This window comes from Pleurodeles waltl, chromosome 2_2 (genome assembly GCF_031143425.1).
Source record: "Pleurodeles waltl isolate 20211129_DDA chromosome 2_2, aPleWal1.hap1.20221129, whole genome shotgun sequence".
In the NCBI taxonomy this organism is placed as follows: Eukaryota; Metazoa; Chordata; class Amphibia; order Caudata; family Salamandridae; genus Pleurodeles; species Pleurodeles waltl.
Window position 1 is genome coordinate 578,042,969 of NC_090439.1, and position 24,769 is coordinate 578,067,737.

The 24,769-nt window shown below is 44.8% G+C and overlaps 1 protein-coding gene across 1 annotated transcript in view; it reads left to right on the forward strand.

Annotated features, from left to right (window-relative positions):
* Window positions 1-24,769, forward strand: part of MEP1B (meprin A subunit beta) — a 263,585-nt gene that overhangs the window by 91,864 nt on the left and 146,952 nt on the right. Inside the window, exons 3-4 of the mRNA XM_069220087.1 lie at window positions 3,917-3,967; window positions 4,077-4,120. Of these exons, the coding sequence (XP_069076188.1) occupies window positions 3,917-3,967; window positions 4,077-4,120 (95 nt within the window). The remainder of the gene's footprint in view (window positions 1-3,916; window positions 3,968-4,076; window positions 4,121-24,769) is intronic.

The following is a 24,769-nucleotide window of genomic DNA, read 5'->3' on the forward strand; positions in this document are numbered from 1 at the left end:
GTAGAAAGTTGGATGGAATAAATTAAAGGATTGTTAGGTGAATTACTTAATAGGTGGAAAGACTGAAACATAGACAAAAGGGTGAAAGATTGGTGGATACATGAATATATTGATAGGTGGATGGGTGAAAGGATGGACAGAAAAAAGTATGGCTTGATGGGGTGGGTGGACAAAAAGCTGGAGTGATGGACAGATTGATGGTTGACTAGTTAGAAGGTTGAATCGATGAATGCATAGATGAATGGTAGGAGGATGAAAGAGTGAAAGGAACTCTATTAAGGAAGATCTGGATTGTCCACTTGGCAGGCCTGGTGTATTTTCATTGTCTAGCTTCTCATCTGTGGGGAAACAATGTTTTGACAATAGGAAGTCTTCTTCTTTTGTTTTGTTTTATTCTAAGGAGCACAACCAAGTCTAGTGCAAGAGTGATTTACACAACTTTCAACATCCTAATAAGAGGATGTGACATTGCGGCCAGAGCTATCAACTTTGGAACTCGAGAGCCAGGTTTGAGTCTCTGCGTCAGCTCGAAATCCTGTGATTCTGGACAAATCACTTAATCCACTTGTGCCTGAAAAATTAGTGTGATCTTGTGTAATGTAACTGGTGCTCATGCAAGGCACTTCACTACCTTCAAGTCAAATTTGCAGTGCATAAAACTGCAGAAATAAAACCTAGCACTTGGTAGGCACTCTCTCAACACTGTTTGGTTGATGAACACATGGTGCGAAATGCACCAAAAAAGATACGCAGTGCAATGAAAAGCCCACATTGCTTCACTGAGCTGATTACTTGTTTTGTTACATTACAAGACCTACAGCATTGCCGTATGTCTAGGATAGAAATTAGAAGTCAATCTTTGATTTACTTAAGTTATTTTAACATGTATTGTGGAATCATAGTAAATATGTTGCACATTCCTAAGAGAAGATGGATGTAAACAATCCACATGTTTCCTAATGCTTGAATTATGCCCGTTTACCCACACAATATGATTCCTCTTTAGATTCTGTACATTGTGATAGATGAACTTGCCTGGTTCTTTCAACAAACCTAGAACAAAATAATTGGAAAGTTATTTTGCTTTCATGTTAATGTAGAATTTTACATTTAATACGTGTTTGGAGTGATACAACAGTTACTCAAAAAAGAATACATTTCATTCAGATGTTCAAATATAAATCAGGCATTGGCTCTTACATTCACACTGTATATCATTTGTGAAGCAGTCTAGTGTGCATAAACTGCGATCGCTCACTCACTATTCCTGAATTTGGATCCACCAGTGTTGGTTTTTCTATTAGGCAGGAGCGGCTCCTTCGCTGTGGGGAAGGAATGTCGCCCCACTGGCTGTGCCAGAAGCGGACAAATAAAATTATAGTCAGCAGGGAGGGGTGGGGCTGGGCCACGGGAGGTGGGAGGGGGGATGAAGGGAGAGTGCACCTAGGTGCGCATGTGTGTTTGGCCGGCTGTCTGAGGCCAGGCAGACATACATGTGCACTTATGTTTCTCCAGCCTGGCTGTGTACACAGCTGGAGAAACTGCACAGACCCAAGGGCGGTGTCTGAGCATCAGTCACTGCTGTTCAGACCAATCCTGGTGCTCCTTTCATGCAAGGTTTTGCATGAAAGAAGCAACAGGATTGCTGGGGAACTTATCCTGGTGTACCAGCAGTGAAGGCAGGGACACCAGAAGAAGAGAGCCCAAGGCAGTGGCAGGGACAGAGGAGAGGTAAGTTCTCAACATTTTTTTTTTAGTTTGTACCTCATCTCCATCTCCCCCCTGCCCCTTCCCTTGCGTTATGCGGCGGCCACTGCTGCTATTAGGGCTCCAGGGCTTCGCCCCCCGCTTTATTATACCAAGAGTGAATAATAATCTTTTCTTCACTCTTGGTATAAAAGAAAATGCTGTCTAGCAGCAGCAGCCTTAGCTCTGCTAGTGGGAAAGTCTGATGTCTGGCGCAGGCACACAAAGGCACCTGCACCAGCCATCATAGACTGTCCAGGACTGGTAAAATGCCCAGCCCTGGCCTCAGACCTCTGGCACACCTCAGTGCCATCCAATCTGTGACGTGTTGAAGCGTCATAGATAAAGTTAACCACAGGCGTTACAGGCTTAAGCCCTGCAGTGTCCGTGGCTACATGTCACTCAGCCAGTCACCCCACCCTTTCCCAACTTGTCGCAGAGTTGGGAAAAGGTAGGGTGAATAAGCACAGACAGAAAACCTCAAATCTGCGACTGCGCAGGTTTGAGGTTTCAGTTTCAAGTGTCTGAAGCTGAGAAAGCTTAATTTCAAAGCTGAAAGTAGCAGCAGCAAATGAGACCTGCACAGACAGCAAAGTAAGTAAAAACTGCTTTTCAATACTGTGTATGTAAGTGTGATAGTGTGTTGATGAGAGAGTGTGTGTGTATATGTAAGCATGTTTTTATGTCTGTGTGTGTATGTCTGGGTAAAGCTGAGAGTGTCAGTGAAGGAGTGAGTCAAAGTGAGGACAATGAGTGATAAGAAGAGTCAGAACAAATGAGAACTAATGAGAGAGAGAGAGAGAGAGAGAATGACGGAATGTAACGAAATGTTACTGTGTGTGAGACTGAATGAGTCAAGTCTGTGTGAGTCAGAGAATGAGTGAGAGTGAGTCAGTGTGAGAGTGAATTATATTAATTGAGTGGGACTAAGTGAGAATAATTGTGACTGAGTGAGTTTGAGGCAAAATAAGTGTGAAGAGGTGCATCTGAATCAGAATGAGTGTGAATAAGTGAGTCTGAGAGAGTATGAGCAAATCAGAGTGAATCAGAATGAGTATGACTGAGTGAATCAGTGAGAATGAGTGAGATTGAGTGAGAATGACTGAGGCTGAATATGAATACGTAAGACTGAGTCACAGTGAGACTGAGTGAGTCAGAATGAGGAAGACACAGTGAATGAGTTAGACTGATTGCATATGAGTGAGTTACAGTGAGATTGAATTAGAATGAGAAGGACTAAGTGAGTCAGGGAGGATGAGTGTGTTAAGGGAGAACTTATGGAAACTAGGTGAGAATGAGTGAGACTTAGTAGGAATGAGTGAGTGAGAGAGAGAGAGAGACAGAGATAAACTGGGTGAGTCAGAGTCACATTGTGCGAGAGAGACTGAGTGGAACCGAGTGAGAATGAGTGGGACTGATTGAGTATGAGTCACAGTGACAATGAGTGAATCAGAATAAGTGGGACTGAGTGAATCAGGAAGAACGTGTGAGTCATGGGGAGACTAAGGGACACTAGGTGAGAATGAGTGAGACTGGGTGGGAATGAGTGAGTCAGAGTGAGACTGAACGAGACTAAGTAAGACTAAGTGAGTCAGAGTGAGATTGAGTCGATCAGAATGACTTAGAATGAGAGGGTCTGAGTGAGAGTAAGTGAGAATGACTGAGACTGAGTGGGTCAGAATGAGAATGACTGAGACTGCTTGAGACAGTGGAACTGAGTCAAAGTAAGTAAAAGTGACTATAAGTGTGAATAAGAGTAAATGACTAAGATCAAGTGAGAATAGGTGAGAGAATAAGACTGGCTGCGAGCGAGTGTGAGCGAACCACCCCACCAAAAACTCCAATTAAGGGAGTCTGTCTCGCTCACTAGAACTCAAGCTAAGGATTACGCCCCACCACTCTTAATGGTCACCAGCCGCCACTGGGATCCACTTTGGTAAAGAGAACTTTAGCAACACCTAGCAGACCTGCTGTAATCACTTCTACCCAGGTTTTTGCAGCTGTCCTACATGAGTATATTTTAACTTTTGCCATTCCCTACAGGTATTGTGGAAAAGGCAGATCTCATATTAAGCATACACAAAGTGTTAATCATGCTTTTGGATCCTTTTTACATAAATCAATTTCAAACCTCAAGGACAAATCAAGACATATCCTTTTTCTTTTGCAGAGATCGACGTCGACGATGGAAAAGAAAAGGACATTTTTGACATCAATGCAGGTTCTTATCTTTCTTTGATTACTTTCCTTTAAGTAAAAACATATCTATTGAGCAAGGGTGAAAACCATATACATTTGATTACAGTAAATCATTTTGTCTTCCTTTTTAGCAAACGGGCTGGATCTCTTTGAAGGAGACATCCTACTTGATGAGGTATGTTGAGCCATGCAAAGAACAAGCTTTGTTTAGTGGGTATGCATGTTATTGTACTTCACTTGTACTGAGTGTTCTAATAGGGACTTTGCTTCTTTCATGGGAGGGTTGACAGGAGGTACTGCATTTCAGTGCTTTCGAGAAGGTCAGGCATAAGAGGTAGTACATGTATTTACAGATGTGTTCCATAGTTGGTATCTTGTACTCAGAACAAATGTCCTCTCTTTTGGCTTTTAAGGCTGTGTGAGACAGTTACCTAGCATGTGGAACTGGATGTGTGTGTATAGATAGGTAGTAGCTGACCAGATTCTCTTATAGGAAGTCCTTTTTGCCTGTTTGTGTTGTCCTGTGCATGATGCAGCATACCTTGAAACGACGAAATGTGCAATAAATAAATAAATAAGAGCTTTTAGGGCTGGGGTAATGTAGTCAGTTAATCCTAGTGGGAGGAGCCAGACTAGTGGTGCTATCTTGTAAGATGTTAAGACTAGCAGCATAGGATTTTATGATTGCCCTTACCATCCTTAGGGGCATATTTATACTCTGTTTGCGCCGGAATTGCGTCTTTTTTTTTACGCAAATCCGACGCAAAGCTAACTCCATATTTATACTTTGGCGATAGACCCGTCTAGCGCCAAAGATCTTGGAGTTTGCGTCATTTTTTAGCGTGGACACCTACCTTGCGTTAATGATATGCAAGGTAGGCGTTCCCATCTAAAAAATGACTCCAAGGCATGTGCGCCTTATTTAAACTCCTGTGTAAAAATGACGCACAGGAGTGGGGGGGTAAAAAAAAATGACATCCAGCCGCTTTTGCCTCATTTTTTAACGCCTGGTCAGGGCAGGCGTTAAGGGACCTGTGGGCTCGGAAGGAGCCCAGAGGTGCCCTCCCATGCCCCCAGGGACACCCCCTGCCACCCTTGCCCACCCCAGGAGGACGCCCAAGGATGGAGGGACCCATCACAGGGAACTTAAGGTAAGTTCAGGTAAGTATTTTTTTTTTGGCATAGGGGGGCCTGATTTGTGCCCCCCTACATGCCACTATGCCCAATGGCCATGCCCAGGGGACATAAGTCCCCTGGGCATGGCCATTGGGCAAGGGGGCATGACTCCTGTCTGTGCTAAGACAGGAGTCATTTCAATGGGGGTTGGGAGTAAAAAACAAATGGCGCAAATCGGGTTGAGGCCAATATTTTTCCTCAGACCTGACTTGCCCCATTTTTTGACGCCCAAGCTCCATTTTCCCCTACGCCGGCGCTGCCTGGTGTGGGTCATTTTTTTTTACGCACACCAGTCAGCTGCGCCGGCTAACGTCATTCCATAAATAAGGCGCCCGCATGGCACTTTGGAATGGCGTTAGCCGGCGTTAAAATTTTTGACGCACAACTGCGTTGGCGCAGTTGTGAGTCAAAAAGTATAAATATGGCCCTTAGTGCCTTGAGGTCCTTCAAACTTCAAAACAGATTGTGGGAATAATCCAATGGGGAATTAGCTTTGGGTGGGCAGGTGTTTCTGCCTGTGCATATGTGTGTCGTTGTTTCACAGCAATGTATGTTTTGTTTAGTGATCTTAACATTGTTGGTTCAGAGGTTATGGGGTTTTTGATGTTAATGATTTTGAAGGTGAATTGTTTGAGTAGAGAGTCAGTGAGGACTTATAAAGTGGTGTTGTATATTTCCTTTTGTGTGCAGAGTGACAGCTCTTATGTGTGAATTGAGAGCCTCTTTATATTTCATAATTGAGTCACTTCATTAATTTCCTAGCACATTGAGCACTGTACACTAGCGATATATCGTTCTACGGATGAAGTCGTCCTTTGGCAAAAAATTATACATGATTCTTCAAAGTTCTTCCTCCCCTGTTAATGTTTAGATTAATTCAAGAGCACAGTCTCCGTTCACAGTGGGTACCACTGATTGCAAACGCATGTAAAAATTATGCTATGGGTACTCATGTCTACAACATTAATTATTTAACTGGCGGAAATATTTTCACAAATAGCCAAAAGCCTTGTTGTTATATAGCAACAGTTCTGCTTTCCAATACTGATTCATATATACCTCTCCTATTGTATACCTTGCATTAGAAACAGTAGAAGGACTTTAAGGCTCGGTACTTTAATCATAAATCGTTGTACTTCTTGATTTGTGTCTTGTGAACATAAATGGACTATAGTAATATACAATTCTTCGCAGTCTGTTTCTGTTTTTTAGATCATTGATTCGGTTTAATTTTTGTGCCGCTGGTTGTTAATACTACAAAGATAATGCTGTACGTGTAGATACTTACGAGCTGACGCTAATGAAGATTATTGTTTCATAAGTAGGCAGATGAACCAGTTGTAGACATTTCATCCAGGTTCTCCCCTGGAAGAGACGTTAAGAGATTAAGGGCAGGAGGCTTAGCACACAAAGGCCGAATCACGAGTAGGGTGAGCAGGTATCATTCAGATGAAAGGAGAACCAGGGAGGAAATGTGCAAAGGGAAGCATAGCAGAAAGAGAAGTGTGAATCTGGAGTTTAGGATACAATAGGTATAATGTGGAGGAATTAACATGATGCTAGCAAGGAATGAGAGGTAGCGAAGAAAGTGCAGCACAGAGGGTGAGTGGGGCAGAAGGTGAGCTGCAGTATTTAGAAGGCAGGAGAAAGATATTGAGGAAGGCGTTCCTGAGCAGAGCCAGGGTAGTGGCGGATTATGTAAATAAGAGGGTGGGAAAAAAGAAGGGAAATCAAGGGGAACTCCATCTTCAAACACAGCGGAGAGAACATAGAGAGAAGTGAACGAAAATGTTCTTTAACTTAGTAAAGTACGTGATGTAAATGACAATGAAATATATCCATCTAAACTCAAAGTCAAGGCATTGTAAGTGACACGAAGTTGCTGTGCTTGGAGGTAACTATGTATGTATGTATGTAGGTCCACATGTGTTTTTTGCATAGTTCAAGCCCTGGCAAAAGGCAAGGCAAGCATACAGTCAACGAGTGACATGAGATGTAGCTGGATTCTGGAAGTAAAAGAGTATTGTTTTTGCCTTGTACTGTAGTGTTCTTTAAAGAGGTATGTATTCAATTCTTTCCTCAATTGTGGCAAGGTTAGGGTAGTCCTGAGGATATGAGGATGTTGTTCTAGATCCTGGGAGCATAGATGGAAAAGGACTCCTGCCTTGTTTTTTACTTTTTTTCACTTATTAATCTTCAATCAGAAGGTGCCGTGGTTGTGAGTGTGCAAAGAGCCACCATAGATGGTAAGCTTGTCTAAAAATTGAGTAGGGATGCTGGTTGTAATGGCTTTGCAAATGGTGCAACTGGTTTTAAATCTGGTGCAGGCTTGCAAGGTGAGCTAATTGAGTTCTAAACATTATAGTGATGTACCTTAACTGGGCACACTGCAATGAATATAAGCATATGGAGTCTTTTCATCAGTAAACCAGCCAACTGAAAATATACAGGATAGTCTCAAAATCCCAGTTCTAAGTTATACAGTGCTCACAACAGATTAAGACATCAATGGCCCTGGGAAGCTGCACCTCAGAACCTCTCTGTTGGTCCAAACGTTCAGGAAGGACCTCAAGACCTGGGTCTTCAACCAACAGGAGCAGGCAGCGGGATCCCGCAGCATGCCCCCACAGCACCTCTGGACCCTCACGGGGAAAGCAGTGGCGCTAAACAAATCCTGATTGATTGTTTGAAGGTAGTCTTGCGTGGTTCATAAATCTCATTTTGGGCGTGCATCGCTCTTGCACCCCGGTGCACATTGCAAAAGCAACTCGACCCCGCTCATTAATATGCCCCCACAAAAGTCCAAGAACAGATAATAACAAATAAAATAACCGACATTGGCACAAAACTACATACACAATAATAGAGATCCCCCACACAGAGATTGGCTTTCTTATAGAACGGATACAATTAAGTAATCAAGGCAGATATGAACAAAACTGAAACAACCTCTAGAAGCCCTGTACATAGCCAGTAAATGGTGATCACAAACTTCCCAGAAGAGGAGCTGTACCAAGAGAGATGGAAGAAGAACATGGTATTTCTACAGGAATTATTTTATTTATTTTTCAAATGTGGGTGGAGAGGTCGATGGTGGGTGTGATAGAGTTCCCAGACTCTGGGTTCAGAATCAGAGAAAAACTCGTTCCAGGTATGTTTTTAAAACAAGATCTTCTAATGACAAAGGGGTCTAAGATGTGCAGTTAACATGAGCCTTCTGAAATCTTCAGTTTCTGAAACAGGCAGTGTTTGTGATCAGAATATGAACTTATTTTTCAAGCGCACACAGTTATGAGTAGATCTGTCTTCAGCAGGCAGCCAACTCAAAGAGTGCCGAACTGGAGTAATGTGATCCAAACATCCAACCCCCAAGATAAGCATGTTTTTGAGAGGGGCAAGCTGAATTTGACGAATGTCAGAAAGTACGCCATTTTCTCTAATCTATCAAGACCGAGGATTGAACTAATCTCCTAAAGTCATGTTCCAGTAGAAAATATTTTATTCACCAAACGATTCTGAACTGATGAGTGTGCCATTGTAACTCTTCTAAAATGTTTGATGTTATACTTCAGAAGAGGCAGTAGAGGACAGTTAAAGAACGATAGTATAAGTGGAAGAAATACTGTATCACTTTTTGAAAATGAAAGAGGCCATGTCAGAATGAATACTTTTCTTCACAGACTGTGGAATTCTAGGGGATTACGCTAAAGGTGCATTATTTGCCCATATTTTGTGAATGTTATCATGGGAGTTGATCCTCCAAATATCTTTGGTAGGGGCTGAGGTTTCTTGGTGGATCGTGAAGTACTGAAATATTGAATGAGTACCCTTTAGAACTGCCTGAAGATCGTGTGACATAATTTTGAAATATAGGACTAAGAGCTCATCCAATTAATAGTTCATTTCTATTTCCCCGTGGTAAAGTGTGTAATAAGGTGATCACCGCAATATGAGTTGCTACTTGGATTTATACTTATGTCTACAAAGAATAGATGCAATCGAGGAGCCTGTTGTAAATTAAAACAAAACCTCACCTGAAAATATTCTGAATGAAGACTGTGAGACTGTTGTGTCCTTTCTGCTCTACATGGTAAACCCAATGTGCATATGTATTTTGCATCTTTAGAAAACACTCTAAATACTCCACCTACTACTTTGGTAATTATATTGAAGAATCTACATTGTTGCTCATGTGAAGACATCGGTATTTGGCCGACCTCTTAACCAAGGAGTGTTGGACTATTTTACATTTTATTACTAACTTGAGATACACTGTTGCAGAAAGAAAGTGGCGGTACAAATTTGGGCAAGTCATTCGGAGAATGTAGCATTCTAGCGCATTCGCTGGCTCTGCTTTCAAACGTTTTTGCAACTCTTGATAAATTCGCCTCATACCTTAGATAAGTTCAGACATTTCCTGATAATCGAGACAACTCAGTTTCTTGTTTCCTTGACTAGAGTGTTCTTTTTAAAGTAGGTTGGTATCATGGTTATTGCTGAAGTGTCTTTGGGAGAGTAGGTTGAATATTTATCAGAGGTCGTTTTTTTCCTAGTGTAGAATAAAGTCTTGTGTGTGATGCAGGCAGTTCAAAGGGATCTCTCAACTTTATGGGCTGCTGGTGCAGTGAGACAGAGCAAAAACATGAATGAATCCCAGTCACTGGTTATATATTCAGACCAATCATGCTCAAATCGATTGTGGCCTTAATCCTAAAATGGACCATTCAGTCCACCATGCTAGCCATTTCCCCCATAATGGGACAATAAGCAACACCAGGCCTACATAGGGCCAGCAGGCCCTTATGAATGAGGTCGTATGGAACAGTGAGCTCAGAACCCTTATTAGTAGGACAAACCCTTCCAAAAAAGAGAGCCTCCCTTGGACAACCAAAAAGAGATGCTGGAATTAATCTCAGCCACTGGTAATCACTGTGAGTTGCATTCCACCCCATCATTAACAGAAATAAATTACATTGTATTTTATTCTTCTAACAAAAATTATACTTCTTCTGCCTGCTTTTATTTTTCTTCATGCATACAAATGTATTTTTACATTCAAGGATATGAGAACTGGGGGTGAGGGGTGGCCTGGAGCCGCAAGATGGCGGACGCTTTATAATGCTGCTCCAGTAAGAGACTCAATATCCGATAACGTCCGGGCCCAGGGTAGTCGTCTGACATCGGCATTGGTGGTGGAGGCTGCAAATGGGGGCCCCAACAGAAGAGTCCATCAGGAAGGCTGATTCAGGGTGCTGTGGCTGTCTGGGAGCCAATTACTGTGCTGCTGGTCTTTGGGGCCTTGTGGAGGGTGGCCTGTGATGAGTGCTGCCGAACGGACTGTGTGGAGCAGGAGTGGAGTATTCTTTGTTTTCTTCTCCCCACTACATGTTGCAGAGGAGTGAGGGAGGCCGCATCGTGAGTGTTGGCAGCGATGGTGGAGAACCGATGACACAGGGGCTGGCCTGAGACACCTGTGGACATCTCGGCCATCTTGAGCAGCCCAACGGGGAGGTGCATCTATTCCTGATGGGTGTTGGTGCATGAGGATAATAGCAATATGGGCCCTCTCCCCCAATTACAGGTACCAGGCAGGACCGCACGTGCCTCCCTGGCCTTATCAGCTTCAGGGAACGGCAGGTCCTGTCCTTGGCCCTCCACAGATTCCCTGGCATCCCACAATGGTGTGAAAACTGCGGTTGACTCCCCAACTTGGTCGATGGTGCGGTTGATGAATGGGGCACCGGGGGCACGCAGAGACCCAATCGGCACTGCTGCCAACAAAACTTTGTGCCATGAGTTAGGTGCTATCTCCATGCTCGGGAGGCAGCCCCCTGCAGTATCTGACCAATGGAGGTGAAGATGGACAAAATCCTTGCTACCATCACCGACACCAGGAGTGATACTGGTGTAAGAGTGGATGTGGTTGTGGTAGAACTGGGTCTCTTGAAGGAGGACCAGCATAAACTCTCGGACCGAGTCTACCAGGCTGAATCGACCATACAGGCCTTCCAACCCACAACTAAGGAACTCACTAGCCGTATAATGGAGCTTACCAAAACAGTCCACTTCCTAGAGTGGAGAGTGGAAGATGCAGAGGGGAGATCAAGATGCAATAGCCACTGCATTACTGGCTTCCCGGAGGGGTCGAAGGGAGCGGACCCTACTGCTTTCTTTGAGACATGGTTCTCCACTGCTATGGCCCCTATGGGGATATCCCTTTTCCTTACAGTGGTGCAAGCCCACCGAGTGCCTGCATGTTGTTCTCTGCCTAGTGCCCCCCACTACCAGAGAGATGTTATGAGCCATCTTCTAAGGTCTAGCGACAAAGACACAATAATCCAGGCTGCTAAGCAATCAGGCCAGCTTGCCTTTCAGAATGCACAAACACTCCTATTCTTGGACTATGTGTTGGCAGTCCAATGCAAACAGGTGTCCTTTCTGGAAGTGAAGAGAAAGCTAAGGGATGCAGGCCTCATATATTCCCTGCTCTTTACTGCCAAACTTAAAGTGACTGTGCATCAAAAAAGTATGTTTTACAGAGCTGGAGGATGTCTGGGACTGAGTGGAAGAGAGATGTTATGAACCATCAGAGCCTGTCGCTGATGGACAGCATCTACTGTCCCCTCGGCCCAAGCTCAAGAGTAACAGACTGTGGAGACAAGCGTAACTAGCTACCAGCACCTCAACACCAACACAGGCTAGGAAGGAACAGATATATGGCATTGGCTGCTCAAGCTGTAGTCTGCGACTGGGGCACACCTCCTATCACAGATGACTCAGAAGAGGTGCCATCGGAGCAGGAGTTGAACACGTCGGGATCTAGTGTTGCAACGGTCTTGCGCCCCAGAGTTACATTGCAATAGGCTGATGACATTGCCTGATCACAAATGAGGGTCCACCCTCTGCTTGATGGCATACTGGTGCACTGTTTCTCTGAGTGCTCCAGTGGCTGAACACCGCTGCACTCACCTGGATGTTAATATTCTCCTCACAATTTGCTCACCTCTGTGTCTCCTTTCCTTCAACCAGGTAGTTTACCTCTACTGTACAGTAGGTCTGCTGAACTATGACCTCCCCTCTGCTCGTGTAGGGTGTTCTGGAGCTCTTGTGAAGTGACTGAGGGACCCACATTCACAGAACTTATTCCTCACTGTTTGGGCAGCCAAATGTTACTCTTCCGCCTTGGGAAAGAGAGTTGGGTATTTTGCTATGTTGTTGTTATTGAGCCTTACATCAGTGTACACTTCAGTCTGGGTGAGAACTGTATGTCAGCCTGACTTCTCCACAATTAGGGGCCTTTCACTTCCAGTGCCCCCCTCATACGTCTGTCAGTAGCTATGGAATGTCTAGGTTGTTGTCTCTAAACTGATATGCCCAGGGCATGGGTACAGTCAAGAAGCATAATTCAGTTTATCAATATATTAAAAGGTGAAGGACCTGTATTGAATTCTTGTAAGAAACCCACACAGCGAAGGGGGGAAGGACTTAGGCTTGAAATGTGTTGGAGAAATAGAAGCTCCTGCACAGTCTATTTGGGCCATACAAGGGGTTGCTCATATGGGTACGACCTACAGTCCCCGGTAGGAGTGTTGTGGTTGAGACGGATTCAGAGAGTCATCATGTGTTTGTGGAGGGCCATCTGGAGGGATAAGCTGTCTTACTGGGGAGTGTGTACTTGCAAAATGCTGCGCACGTGAAGTTACTGGCCCATGTGCCATCCTGATTGACCTGAGGGTCTCATTTACCCTGGATTATAGGAGGGGATTTTAACTGCATATTAAACCATGAGTTTGATAGGTTGTACCTCCAGCTCTTCCACTCTGCCACTATGCGGGCCCTATCCTATTTGTCACAGTGGCTTACTCATTGGTGATTAATAAATAGCTGGAAGGCGCTGCACCCAGATGCCAGGGAATATCAATCAATCAGTCAATCAGTCAATCAATCAATAATTTGTTAAGCGCGCTACTCACCCTGTAGGGTCTCAAGGCGCTGGGGGGGGAGCTACTGCTCGAAGAGCCATGTTTTGAGGCTCTTTCTGAAGGCTAGGAGGTCCTGGGTCTTGTGTAGGTTGGTGTGGAGGGAGTTCCACGTTTTGGCAGTGAGGCAGGAGAAGGATCTGCCACCTGAGGTGGTGCGTTGGATGCGGGGGACTGTTGTGAGGACGAGGTCGGCGGAGCAGAGCTGGCGGGTCGGGATGTGGAAGTTAAGACGTTCGCTGAGGTAGGCTGGTCTGGTGTTGTGGAGGGCTTTGTGAGCGTGGATTAGGATTTTGAAGACGATCCTTTTGTTGGCAGCCAGTGCAGGGATCTGAGGTGGACGGAGATGTGCTCGTGGCGAGGGAGGTTGAGGATGAGACGTGTGGTGGCGTTCTGGATGCGCTGGTGTTTTCTCTAGAGCTTGGCTGTGTTCCCTGCGTAGAGGGTGTTACCATAGTCCAGTCTGCTGCTGACGAGGGCTTGAGTGACCGTTCTTCTGGTTTCTATCGGAATCCACTTGAAGGTCTTGCGTAGCATGCAGAGGGTGTTGAAGCAAGAGGGTGATATGGTGTTGACTTGCTGAGTCATGGAAAGAGACGAGTCTAGTATGAAGCCGAGATTGCGTGCGTGGGTGGTGGGTGTCGGGGGTGGTTCAGTTTGAGGTGGCTTGTTGTCATCCAATTAGCGATGACGAGGAGTCCGGTGTTGAGGTTGTTCTTGGCGACAGAGGGGGTCCTCGTGAGAGAGAGGATAAGCTGGGTCTGGTTGGCATAGGAAATGATGTTAGGGCCGTGGGGATGGACGATGCTGGTGAGCAGAGCCATGTAGATATTGAAGAGGGTGGGGCTGAGTGAGGATCCTCGGGGGACTCCACTTATGGTCTTGGTGGCTTTAGACTGGAATGGAGGGAGGCAAACTGTTTGGGTTCTTTCGGAGAGGAAGGAGGTGAGCCAGTCCAGGGCTTTGTGGCGAATTCTGGCATACACTGTCAAAGGCTGTGGAGAGGTCGTATATCCAACTACTCCCAGCCACATGACCTCTTTGTCCGCCTTGACCGTTTCCTCTGTCACCATGCAGCTCAAAGACACAGGAGCAGGATACCTGGAGAGAACCCTCTCAGATGATAGCCCACTTTTACTACACATTGGTTGGGGGTAGCCTACTCCGCCGGGGCCCACCTGGCGCTTACAACCTATGGCCTTAGAAGACCTCATCTTCTGTAAAACAACTTGTTAAACACTAGTCAATTATATAGCTGAGAATAGAAGGATAGCCACCGCAAGACTTGCAGAATGGGAAGCTCTAATGACTATGGTGCACGGTCACTGCATTCACTTCGTATTGGGGCAAAGGCCACGATCAGAAAGAGGAGGACGCCCAAGTAGAATCTTCCTTAGAAGGGCTTAAGCGAACTGCACTGGCAAGTCATGCTGCTTGGGAGGAACTGACTGAAGCAAGAAAACATTATGCCCAGCTCCTTGAGTCCTTCTGGTGTGTAGATCACAGAATGTATCTAGCAACAGAGGAGGGGACAAACCGGGTCACCTTTTGGCGTGGTTTTTGAAGCAGGCATCCGATGTGGGGCTAATAACTGCCATCCACTTTTCCCAGATATTAGTCACCACCATCTAGGGTGCAATACTTGACCCTGTACAGCCCTGTACCGATGCATTGACAGTATAGTATTTGAGATTTTCTCTCTACCGTCATCTTGTCTGTGATTCCCCTCAATGAGAGGGAAGCACTGAATAGCCCAATCACAGAGCAAGAAATCCAATATGCCATATGTGACTCTACCACTTGCAAAACTCCAGGCCTAGACAGCCTACCTGTTGAATTTTATAAAATGTATGAAGCCCTGCTGGTCCCCAAACTGCTTGAGGTTTATGCGGCTGCTTTTGCTGCGGGTTGCTTGCCCTAAACTATGTAAGAGATGCTTCTGGTCTTGCTTCCGAAGCCACGACGGGACCTGTTAGAAGTCTTCTCCTACAGACCACTGTCTCCGATGGGCAGTGATTACAAGATTATCAGTAAGACTGATGAAACATATGGCGGTGCAGGTCCACCCTGACCAGATACCAGATACCCGACCGTTAGCATGTGTAGGCTGCACAGACCACTGGTGGAGGTTCTGCAGCAGTGGCCCCATGTGATTTGCCTGGTTTTAGATCTTGAGAAAGCCTTTTACACCCTAGATTGGAACTATATGTTTGCAGCCTTACAAAAAATGGGCATTAGGTGCAGGCTGCTGCGGATGATCAAACTACTCTCTACGGCACGTTCAGCAGCAGTCAAAATAGGCTGTCGCATTTCCACCCCTCTGCCAGTGGGCAGGGGTACACGTCAGGGTTGTCCTCTATCTCCATTACTTTTTGCCTTGACAGTGGAGCCTCTTACACAGGGGCTTCGCTAATCTGGACAAGACTGGGACATACACATCGGCACCTCGACACACATTGTCTCTCTGTATGTGATGATGTCCTTGTGTACATCATGGATATCCATAGTGGCATAGGTGATATTCCGTATACTGAACGTCTTCAAAACCACCCCAGAGCTGGGAGTAAACTGGCATAAGACCTCTCTGTTTCGACTCTTTCCAGACTGCCCTCCACATCCCATAAATGTTGGTTCATATGTTATTATGTGGGAACCACACACCTTTAGATACCTGAGCATAAATATGTATCATACAACTAATGAGTTGCTAAATGATAACTTAGTGAAGGTGATTTCTTCCTTGTGACCACAGATTGTCTTTTGGTGCTCTCTCACCTGACCATGCAAGGCCTGGTGGCTCTCTCTAAAATGGTTATGCTGTCAAGACTCCTGTATTATTTCACCAATTTGCCAATCCATTTTCCTCGCAGCACATTCTAGACATTGAATGCAATGTTGGGTGACCCTGTGTGGAGTAAGGGTAGACGCAGAGTGGTGCTGGCCAAGCTGCAACTATCAACGAAGTGTGGATGACTGGGAGCTCGGGTGATCAAATACTACTTTCTAGCAGCACAGCTCCAATGGCCAATTTGTTGGTTGGTTTCGTGCCATCTAGTAAAGTGTTTCTGTGATTGGGGATGAGAGCATTGAGTCCTGTGCAGGAATTGTTTCTCCCAGGATCACCACCGCCTGTACCCACAAGCACCCTCCTTTGAGTGGCTCATGAGTGCCATTGTAGAGCGCTGAAAGTAGCACCTGGTTTGCCATTGTATGTTCCGGAGATGCTCCTGGGCTCCATCCCATAGATAGGGAGGGAATTGGGTGGGTAAATTGGGAGACTTGTTCCATGATGGAGTCCTTGTCCCCTTTGACCTCCAGATTGAACATACAGTTCTTCCAGTAGGTCAATTTTTAACACATAGGCATCTCATGATGGAACTAGCATGCATGTAGGATATTATCGATGCAGAGTTAGTGACGCAACCCGACACAGATTCTCTGAACCGTGGGATGCACCCCTGACACAGATTCTCTAAACCGTGGGCAATGGGCAGAGATTAATTACATGGCTAGCTAGAGATTTCCTTAAACCACTCAAGATGGGTTGAGAGCACTTCGGCAAGCCTGGAAGCAAGACATAGGCCCTTCATTAACCCAGAAGGAATAGGACAGAGTGCTGATATAGCCAAGAAAGCTCTCATGCATTGCTCATTTTCAATATATACAATATAAGGTATTAGATAGACCTTACTTAACACCAATAAAGATACACAAGTGTACCCTACCTCGTCTCTGAAATACCCTCACTGCCAGGTCCCTGAGGTGGACATGGTGCATATGTTTTGGAGCTACCTATCAACTGGAGCACTGTGGTTGAAGGTCTTCAGCACAAACTTGCGTGTCACAGTCTATGGAGATTTGGATTGCATGACTGGCTGTTTTTTAGGCCTCCCAAAACACCTTGGAGAGAGTGGTAGCACTAATTTATTCATTGTCCTGCCGTTAATACGCGTCAAGTGGACAATTGCTATGCACTGAAAGGCCCTGATGCTCCACAGTGCGGCACACTGGTGGAGCAAGGCTGTCCAGTGGGGTATGCCAGAGGCAGCTGTGCTGCTCCATTAGGAAATAGGAAGATTACGAAGGCGCCCCATCATGGCCGAGTGGGATGAATTGCTTATTGCCCTCCAAGACCCCCCTAGTGGTAATGAGAGCACTGAATGACTTGATGTAGTATGTGCCTTTCAGGTAACACTTCCACACAGTGGTATGTTGCCTCCCTCTCCTCCCTCCCTTTTCTCCATTTCTATCCCTCTGTATCACATGAGTGGATACAAAGAAGTTGGAGTGCCGAAGCATTACCTCAGCAGAGCCAACGTGGGTACTGCAATGTGGCCTGACACCTCCATCACTGAAGTTGCTTCAAAATCAGGGCTATGCTGCCCAGATACCGTTTGTGTTCAATATGGGTTCATTGTGCTCAAGTTTGGGTTTGTGTTATAATGATGTATACTGTCATACTGTCATAGAATCTGGGTACCATGGGTGTGGCTGAATCTCAGCATGCCAACAGCGACTTCTTAAATTATTGATGATGCCTGTCAAGCTTGTAGTTCATATTGTCAAAACTCAACAAAGATGGTTTAGAAATCAAGGCTATGGAAACTTTGATGAAAGTACACATTTTTGCTTGAAATCAATAAATTTTATTGTAAGGAAGTGCCTCTTTTTGCATGTTCACCCACACATTTTTGGACTGATGCTGCTAATTTTTCGCCTCTGAGAGCGCACTTAGACCTCCTAAATAGCCATTGATGACCCTATATAATTTGCATGTTGAATTGGATGCACCCAATTGGCAAGGACTGACTTACTTAGAAGTCCCTAATATATGGCACCCAGGGTATGTAAAGCAGAGTGTCCACTCAGGGTTGCAGTGCTGTTTGTTCCACCCTGTGTGTGACAGAGTGCAAAATTCCCCCAGCCTGCCACTGCAGACTGAAAGGACAGTGTTTTCCCTGACAGTTTGACTTTGCCATTCATTCAAATGGCAAAGCCACCCTATCCCGTAACACTATATGTGAGTCTCCCCTAAGGAAGGCCTATGGCGCACTATGGCAGGGAGCTGTATTTTGTTAAGTAAGATATATACCTTTGATAAGCCTTAATAGCAACACTTCCAAATTGTTGTTTTGCTGCAGATAAAGTTAGTAGCCCCATTAGCTAACACAGGGTACCCAGGTGGCATCCTAACCCAGCTAACTCCAGATTGGGACTACCTGACTGGATCATGTAAGGTATTAAATGAATCATAGCATTAAACTCGACCTGATGCCCAGGTCAGGTTTAATACCACTACTGAAGGTAGGCAACTTTTAGAAAGTTGCCACTCTGTGCTCCAGTTAGCCCAGAGGCATCATAAAGACCCTGGCACACAGACAGGTTTCTGACCACCTGGGGGGATGTGTGAACAACTCCCCAGCACAGGAACAAAGGCAGTTGCAGTGGAGAGAGGTGTCACCTCCTCCCCGAGGATGGCCACTCATAGTGTTAGCCCAAAAGGCGAGCTTCAAAGGTGAAGCCTCCTTTGTGGAGTAAGTAGCACCAACACCTTTGAGAAGGATGCCTTTTGTTTCTGCAGACAAAGTGAAGACAGGCCCAAGGAGCGAAAACTGGCCCCCAAACCAGTTCTATCATGTGTGTTTAGCCCTTTGGTAGCCACATCTCTAGGGTGGGCTGCCAAGTTCGTAACAACTGTGGAAGGGTTGTGCCATCTTAAACGGGACAAGAATGTGGCACTCTGGGATGGCCAGATGCCACACATCACAGGAACCTCGTCACTAGGTAGGAGGGGACCCACTAGCACTTGGCTAGTGACCAAGTGTTAGAAATGGGCTCTCTAGTTGGCAGTGGTTTACATACTTGTCCAGGTAGGGACCACAATCCTAGTCAGAGTAAGTCACAACACAATCCAAATTATCCTGTGCCCACCGTCTGGTAACTTGGCACTGAGCAGTCTGGCTTAACCTAGAAGGCAATGTGTTAAGTATTTGTGCAATAAATCATACAGTAACACCATGAAAACACCACAAAAATACATCACACAAGTTTAGAAATAGATAATATTTATCTGAATAAAATAAGGTAAAAACGATAGAGATCCAATAAGCACAAGTTGAAGTATCACTTTTAAAAGGTTTAAAAGAGCCTCAATCTCTAGAAATAAACAGCTGTCTCTTTGCTACACACAGTACCTGATATGTGTAAAAAATAATGACGCACGGATACCGCAGAGGAGGAGATGTGTGGAAAAATAAGGTGTTGCGTTGGGTTTTCTGATGCAGCACAGACAATGCGTTGTTTCTTTCCATGCTGCAAGGGGTTTGCGTAGTTTTTAGGTGCAAAGTCTTGGTTCCTCACTGCGATGGGGAGATATTTTGATGTTTGATGCCCAAGGACGATGCGTTGAAAATCCTTAATGCTCTGGAAGAAGGTACAGGTGCTGCGTAGATCCAGTAAGCGATGCGTTGTATTTTCCGTTGGAAGGCAGGCGATGCATCGAATTTCCAGTCGGGAACTCAGGCTTCATCATTCCAGTCAGCTGTGCGGCGATTTCTTGGCCGCAATGCATGTTTCGCATCGATTTCACAGGTGTTGCGTCGATTTTTAGATGCACAAGGAATTTTTTGAAGTGGTTATATCTTTTTTGGCCCTGAGACTTCAGAATCAGAAGGCAAGCTTAATCCCCTTGTAGAGCACTTTTGGGGAAGGCAGAGTCCTTCCAGCAAAGTCAGAGGCCAGTAGGGCAGCAGGGCAACAGCAGGGCAGCAGTCCTTCTCAGCAAAGCAGTTCAGATAGGGTGCAGGTCCAGAAGTGTCTGAGATGGTGGGGCCAGAGACCCAGTTTATATACCCCAAAATGCCTTTGAAGTGGGGGAGACTTCAAAGAGTGGTTTTGAAGTGCACACGTTCCCCATTCAGTACAGGTGTGCCTGCAAAGGTCCCAGAAGGGGGGTTATCAGTTCATTGTGTGAGGGGGAGACTTCAGAGAGTGGTTTTGAAGTGCACAAGTTCCCCTTTCAGCCCAATCCTGTCTGCCAGGGTGCCAGTAGGGGGTTATCAGTCCATTGTGTGAGGGCAGGCCACTGGCCTTTGGAATGTAAGTGTCAGGCTCTCCACCCTTCCAGCCCAGGAAGACCCATTCAGTATGCAGATGAATGCAGATATGACTGAGTGTCCTGAGTTGTTCTGGGTGAAATGCACAAGGCAGCTGGCAGCCAGCACAGACCAAACGTTGATTGGAGGCAGGCTGTAAGGTACAGATGGTTTTAAGTGCAGAGAAACACTCACTTTCTAAAAGTGGCATTTCTAAAATAGTAATATTAGATCCAACCTCACCAATAAGCAGGATTTATATTACCATTCTGACCATACTAAATATGACCTGGTTACTCCTTCCAGATCAGAATCTACCACTCAAAAGTATATGAGGGCGATCCCAATGCTAGTCTCTGAAAGGAGCAGGTCTCACAGTAGTGGAAAATGAATTTAGGAGTTTTTCGCCACCAGGACATGTAAAACACAAAAGTACATGTCCTACCTTTTACTTACATAGCACCCTGCCCTATGGGTTACCTAGGGCTTACATTAGGGGTGACTTATATGTAGAAAAGGGGGAGTTTCAGGCTTGGCAAGTAGTTTTAAATGCCAAGTCAAAGTGGCTATGAAAATGCACACACAGGTCTTGCAATGACAGGCCCGAGACATGGTTAAGGGGCTACTTATGTGGGTGGCATAATCAGTGCTGCGGGCCCACTGGTAGCATTTAATTTACAGGCCCTGGGCACATGTAGTTCACTTACTAGGGACTTACAAGCAAATTAAATATGGCAATTGGGCATGAGCCCGTGTTACCATGTTTTTAGGGTGAGAGAGCATTTGCACTTTAGCACTGGTTAGCAGTGGTAAAGTTTCCAGAGTCTTAAAGTCAGCAAAAATGGGGTCAGAAAAAGACGAGGAGGAAGGCAAAAAGTTTGGGGTGACCCTTCAGAGAGGCTATTTTCCAACACCAAGTGATCCTCTGAAGACTTTCCTGGGATAAATATGGCAACCCTGGCATTCTGACCCTCAGATCATACTGGGATCAAAGAGAGGACTAAAGAAGGACTGTCCAGCTGCCACTGGACCTACTGAAAGAGAGGCTGCATGCTCGGAAGGACTGCACCTGCTGCACTTTGGGCTGGCGAGGTTTGGACTGTGCCTACGGCTCTTGGCTCAGGGAAAACTTGATTCCCAACATCCAACAACAGCAGTGACGCCAAGGATCAGTTGACTGATTTCCTGGAACTAGCCCCAGGGACACAAGAACTGAAGTTGCCGAAATGGCCAGGTTGGTACCCACCACAGAAATGTTGATGCTCCCAGTCGCTGGTACCCAAGAGGACAAATCTGAGATAGCCAAAAGTTGCATCTGAGTCTGTCTGACGCAGGAGTGCTATTTACGTCCAGAATTGTTGCACCCAAGCAACAAATCTGACCCCACCTAAGGATTGTGCTCGAACCGCAGTGCAGACTGACCAGATTCCAACATCCCAACATTTGATGGCCTGCTACTGCAACATAGAGGACTTTGAGGGACCCCAATCTCTGTGGCCCAGTTCGCTCCACTTCACCCATGGACCTAGGAGTACCCACAAAGACACCCCCATCGACCACACCACAACTGAAACATCCTTTGAGTATCTTTTGCCTGCGTGCCTCAGCATCAGGACCACTCCATTGTCGTTGATGGCGGTTGTCCTGTAAAGTTTGTATTTTGCTTTAAAAGTGCTCTGGTGGCCAGATAACTGTCCAAGTGAACACTCTGCCCCCCCTGGGGGTCACCCAACCCAGGCCGAAGTAGCCGAACTAGGGCCCATATTTATACTTTTTCAGCACCGCATTTGCGTCATTTTTTGACGCAAAAGCGGTGCAAACTTGCAAAATACAACTGTATTTTGTAAGTTTGCACTGCTTTTGCATCAAAAAGCGGTGCAAATGCAGCGCCAAAAAAGAATAAATATGGGCTTAACTGCTTCCAACTTTTCAAAAGTTTACAAAGTTTTTGTTGACCAATGCTTGTTTGCGGGTAAATGTGACAATTTCTCCTAAAAGCTCTATCTCCAGAACTCGTCATTAGATTTTGTTCATCAAGGTCTCTAAACATTCATAAAAATATATTCTATTGTTATAAACTGGCATCTTTTTTGTGTGTTGTTGCTTTCTTATTTCGTTGTTTGGTGCTGTTAAATGCTTTACACAGTCTTCCTTGGGTAAGCCTTACTACTCGAAGCCACATCTGCTCTGAGTTGAGCTTAAGGTTAAGTAAACATACCTGACTAGACCCAAGATGGTATTTGAGAGTGTACTGCACAATAAGGCCCCAAAACCATATCATATAGTACACCCAAATCCTCACTGTTTTAATTTAAACTTTCATGAAACATAGGGTGCCCCAATCAGTGGTATTCCAACAATGTTTTTTTCCAAATTATCAACCACAGACCTCTAAAATTCCTCAATATAAAACTTTTTCCTTCTATAGTTGTCTATGCAGCAAAGTCGCTGAAATACATACTTTATTTTACTATCACCATCATCCCACACATCAACAGGCTAGCTAAAGATGCTTATCTCCACGTATCCAGTTGAAAACCTCAGGCCATGCTTTATTCAGTTTGCTTTTGAACAACTTTGGCAACAGTATTATAGTGGATATTTTGGTTGAGTGAGTTGTATGTGTCTCAATGTTTGGAAAAAATCTGATTATCAGGAAATTGATTTCCCAGCATACTCTGATTGTGTTTTCGGTAGAAAAGTAACCTGCAGGGTTTTAAAATAATTACAGTATTGCTGTACCTATTGCTATTAGGTTCATTTGTAGAGGTGGACTCTAATGAGAAGCTGTGACTTTCCTAGTCTGTCATCATGCTTCCAGTGATGATGTAAGAATAAAGCGAATGAAAATGGCAGTTTAAGAAGTACTTGCAGGCAGCTACAAGCGTGGATAGAGGGTGGCTTCATTATTCATCATGTTTAGTTACACTATTATGATTTTGTTCAGTTAGTGGGAGAAATGTTGACATTCCATAAACAATAACAAAGATCCTCTACAGGCATTTCTCGAAGATAGGAAAGGTTTGAAATTTCCGGTGATGCCACACGTGGTATGGTCTTTTTGGTTTGCTTGCATACGATTGTAGTTGGGAGGGAATGGATAGTAGCTTGAGTTTCTGAGATTCGTCAGAAAAACACATAAACTCAGAAATATTTCAAATTAATGTATGCATTCAAGATGCCAAAAAAGATGTACAGAAATACCTTGTGCAATGGAATTGTGCAAACAGCACCATGATGCAGCCCCGTGGAAGCCAGGGTTCTAACAGGATTGTCTATAAAAGGGTAAACTCTAATGACCTGATTCGAAAAGATTTCGCTGAGGTTTTTCTCTTGTAGTTCTCCTGGTTTACCTCAGGAGTAAGCCCAGAATAAGCCAGATGTACTCCAGAATTTAAGAGTAAGACAGGAGTAATACAACCGTAAGTCCCACCTATTTTATTAAGATCTCAATCACTGATAAAAGCATCTTGGCGCGAGGAACAATAAAATAGAAAAAGTAGAAAAGATCATGTGAACTTTATGGCCTTTCTGTAGGCTAAGACTGAAAAGTATTCTAGAGTTGGGGCAAAAGCAAATAGAGAGAGCAGCCACTTAATTTGTTCTGTCAAGCAATGTAGCCAGCTAAGAAGTGTGCCATAATAATGGGAAACATTAAAAAAGAGGAGGGTCCTGGTACAGTTTTTTCCACTTTCATATTAATGAGCTGGCCTCAACTACTTTGGAAAAATAGCCAAATTAAGCAAATGCCTGTTTTTGCTAGTAATAGCTGACTGAGCCTGCTATGGTGTTAATTATGCTGATGTGGAATTTAAATACGGTATGAGTTGGAATTATTTGGTGTAACTTTCATTATGTGTTTCATTAAAAAATTCCTAGCAACTATTAAATAATTTAACATGGATAAAAATGTAATCGAATAAAGTAGCAACTGGACTCACAATTCAGGTGTAAAGCAGTCCCATCACTAATGAGATGCCCGTTTAGTTGCCAGAATTACCCTTTTCTGCAAAATCTATAAGTGAGCATTTACAATAATCAGGTTTCCTGATACCCGGTAAGGAAACGAAAACAACATTATAGAACCTAACTCTGCCGCTTTATGAGAAGAGGTAGATCTTGGATCTTGCCATTTAAATTGTTAGATTGATATGGAAGATCATGTGAAGAGGTGGCAATTGTACACCAGCTAAGGTATCCCTATATATAATCAGACCCCCCCCACCCTGGTTTCCCCTTACGAACTCCCTGTTTTGACAGTTGGAGTGCACAGACGTTCTAGTATAAAGTCTTTAGCATTTGGCAGCAGGTTCCGGGGAGCTCTTAGATACCATACAAGTGCAGGGGTTAATCTCTGCCACACTAAGTTTCGCAGCCCCATTCACAGATTCAGCAGGACTATGGGCAGCTCCCATCAATATCCCTTAATAAACAGTCCTTCTCCGCCACAGGGATCCCGACCCCCAACATGCTACCATACGCTGGCATCTGCCCACAGCATTCTTGTGGCCCTTCTATACTTTTTCCTGCCTCCATAGACAGTCTTCGCTGGGTCACAAATATTTCCGTAGAAAC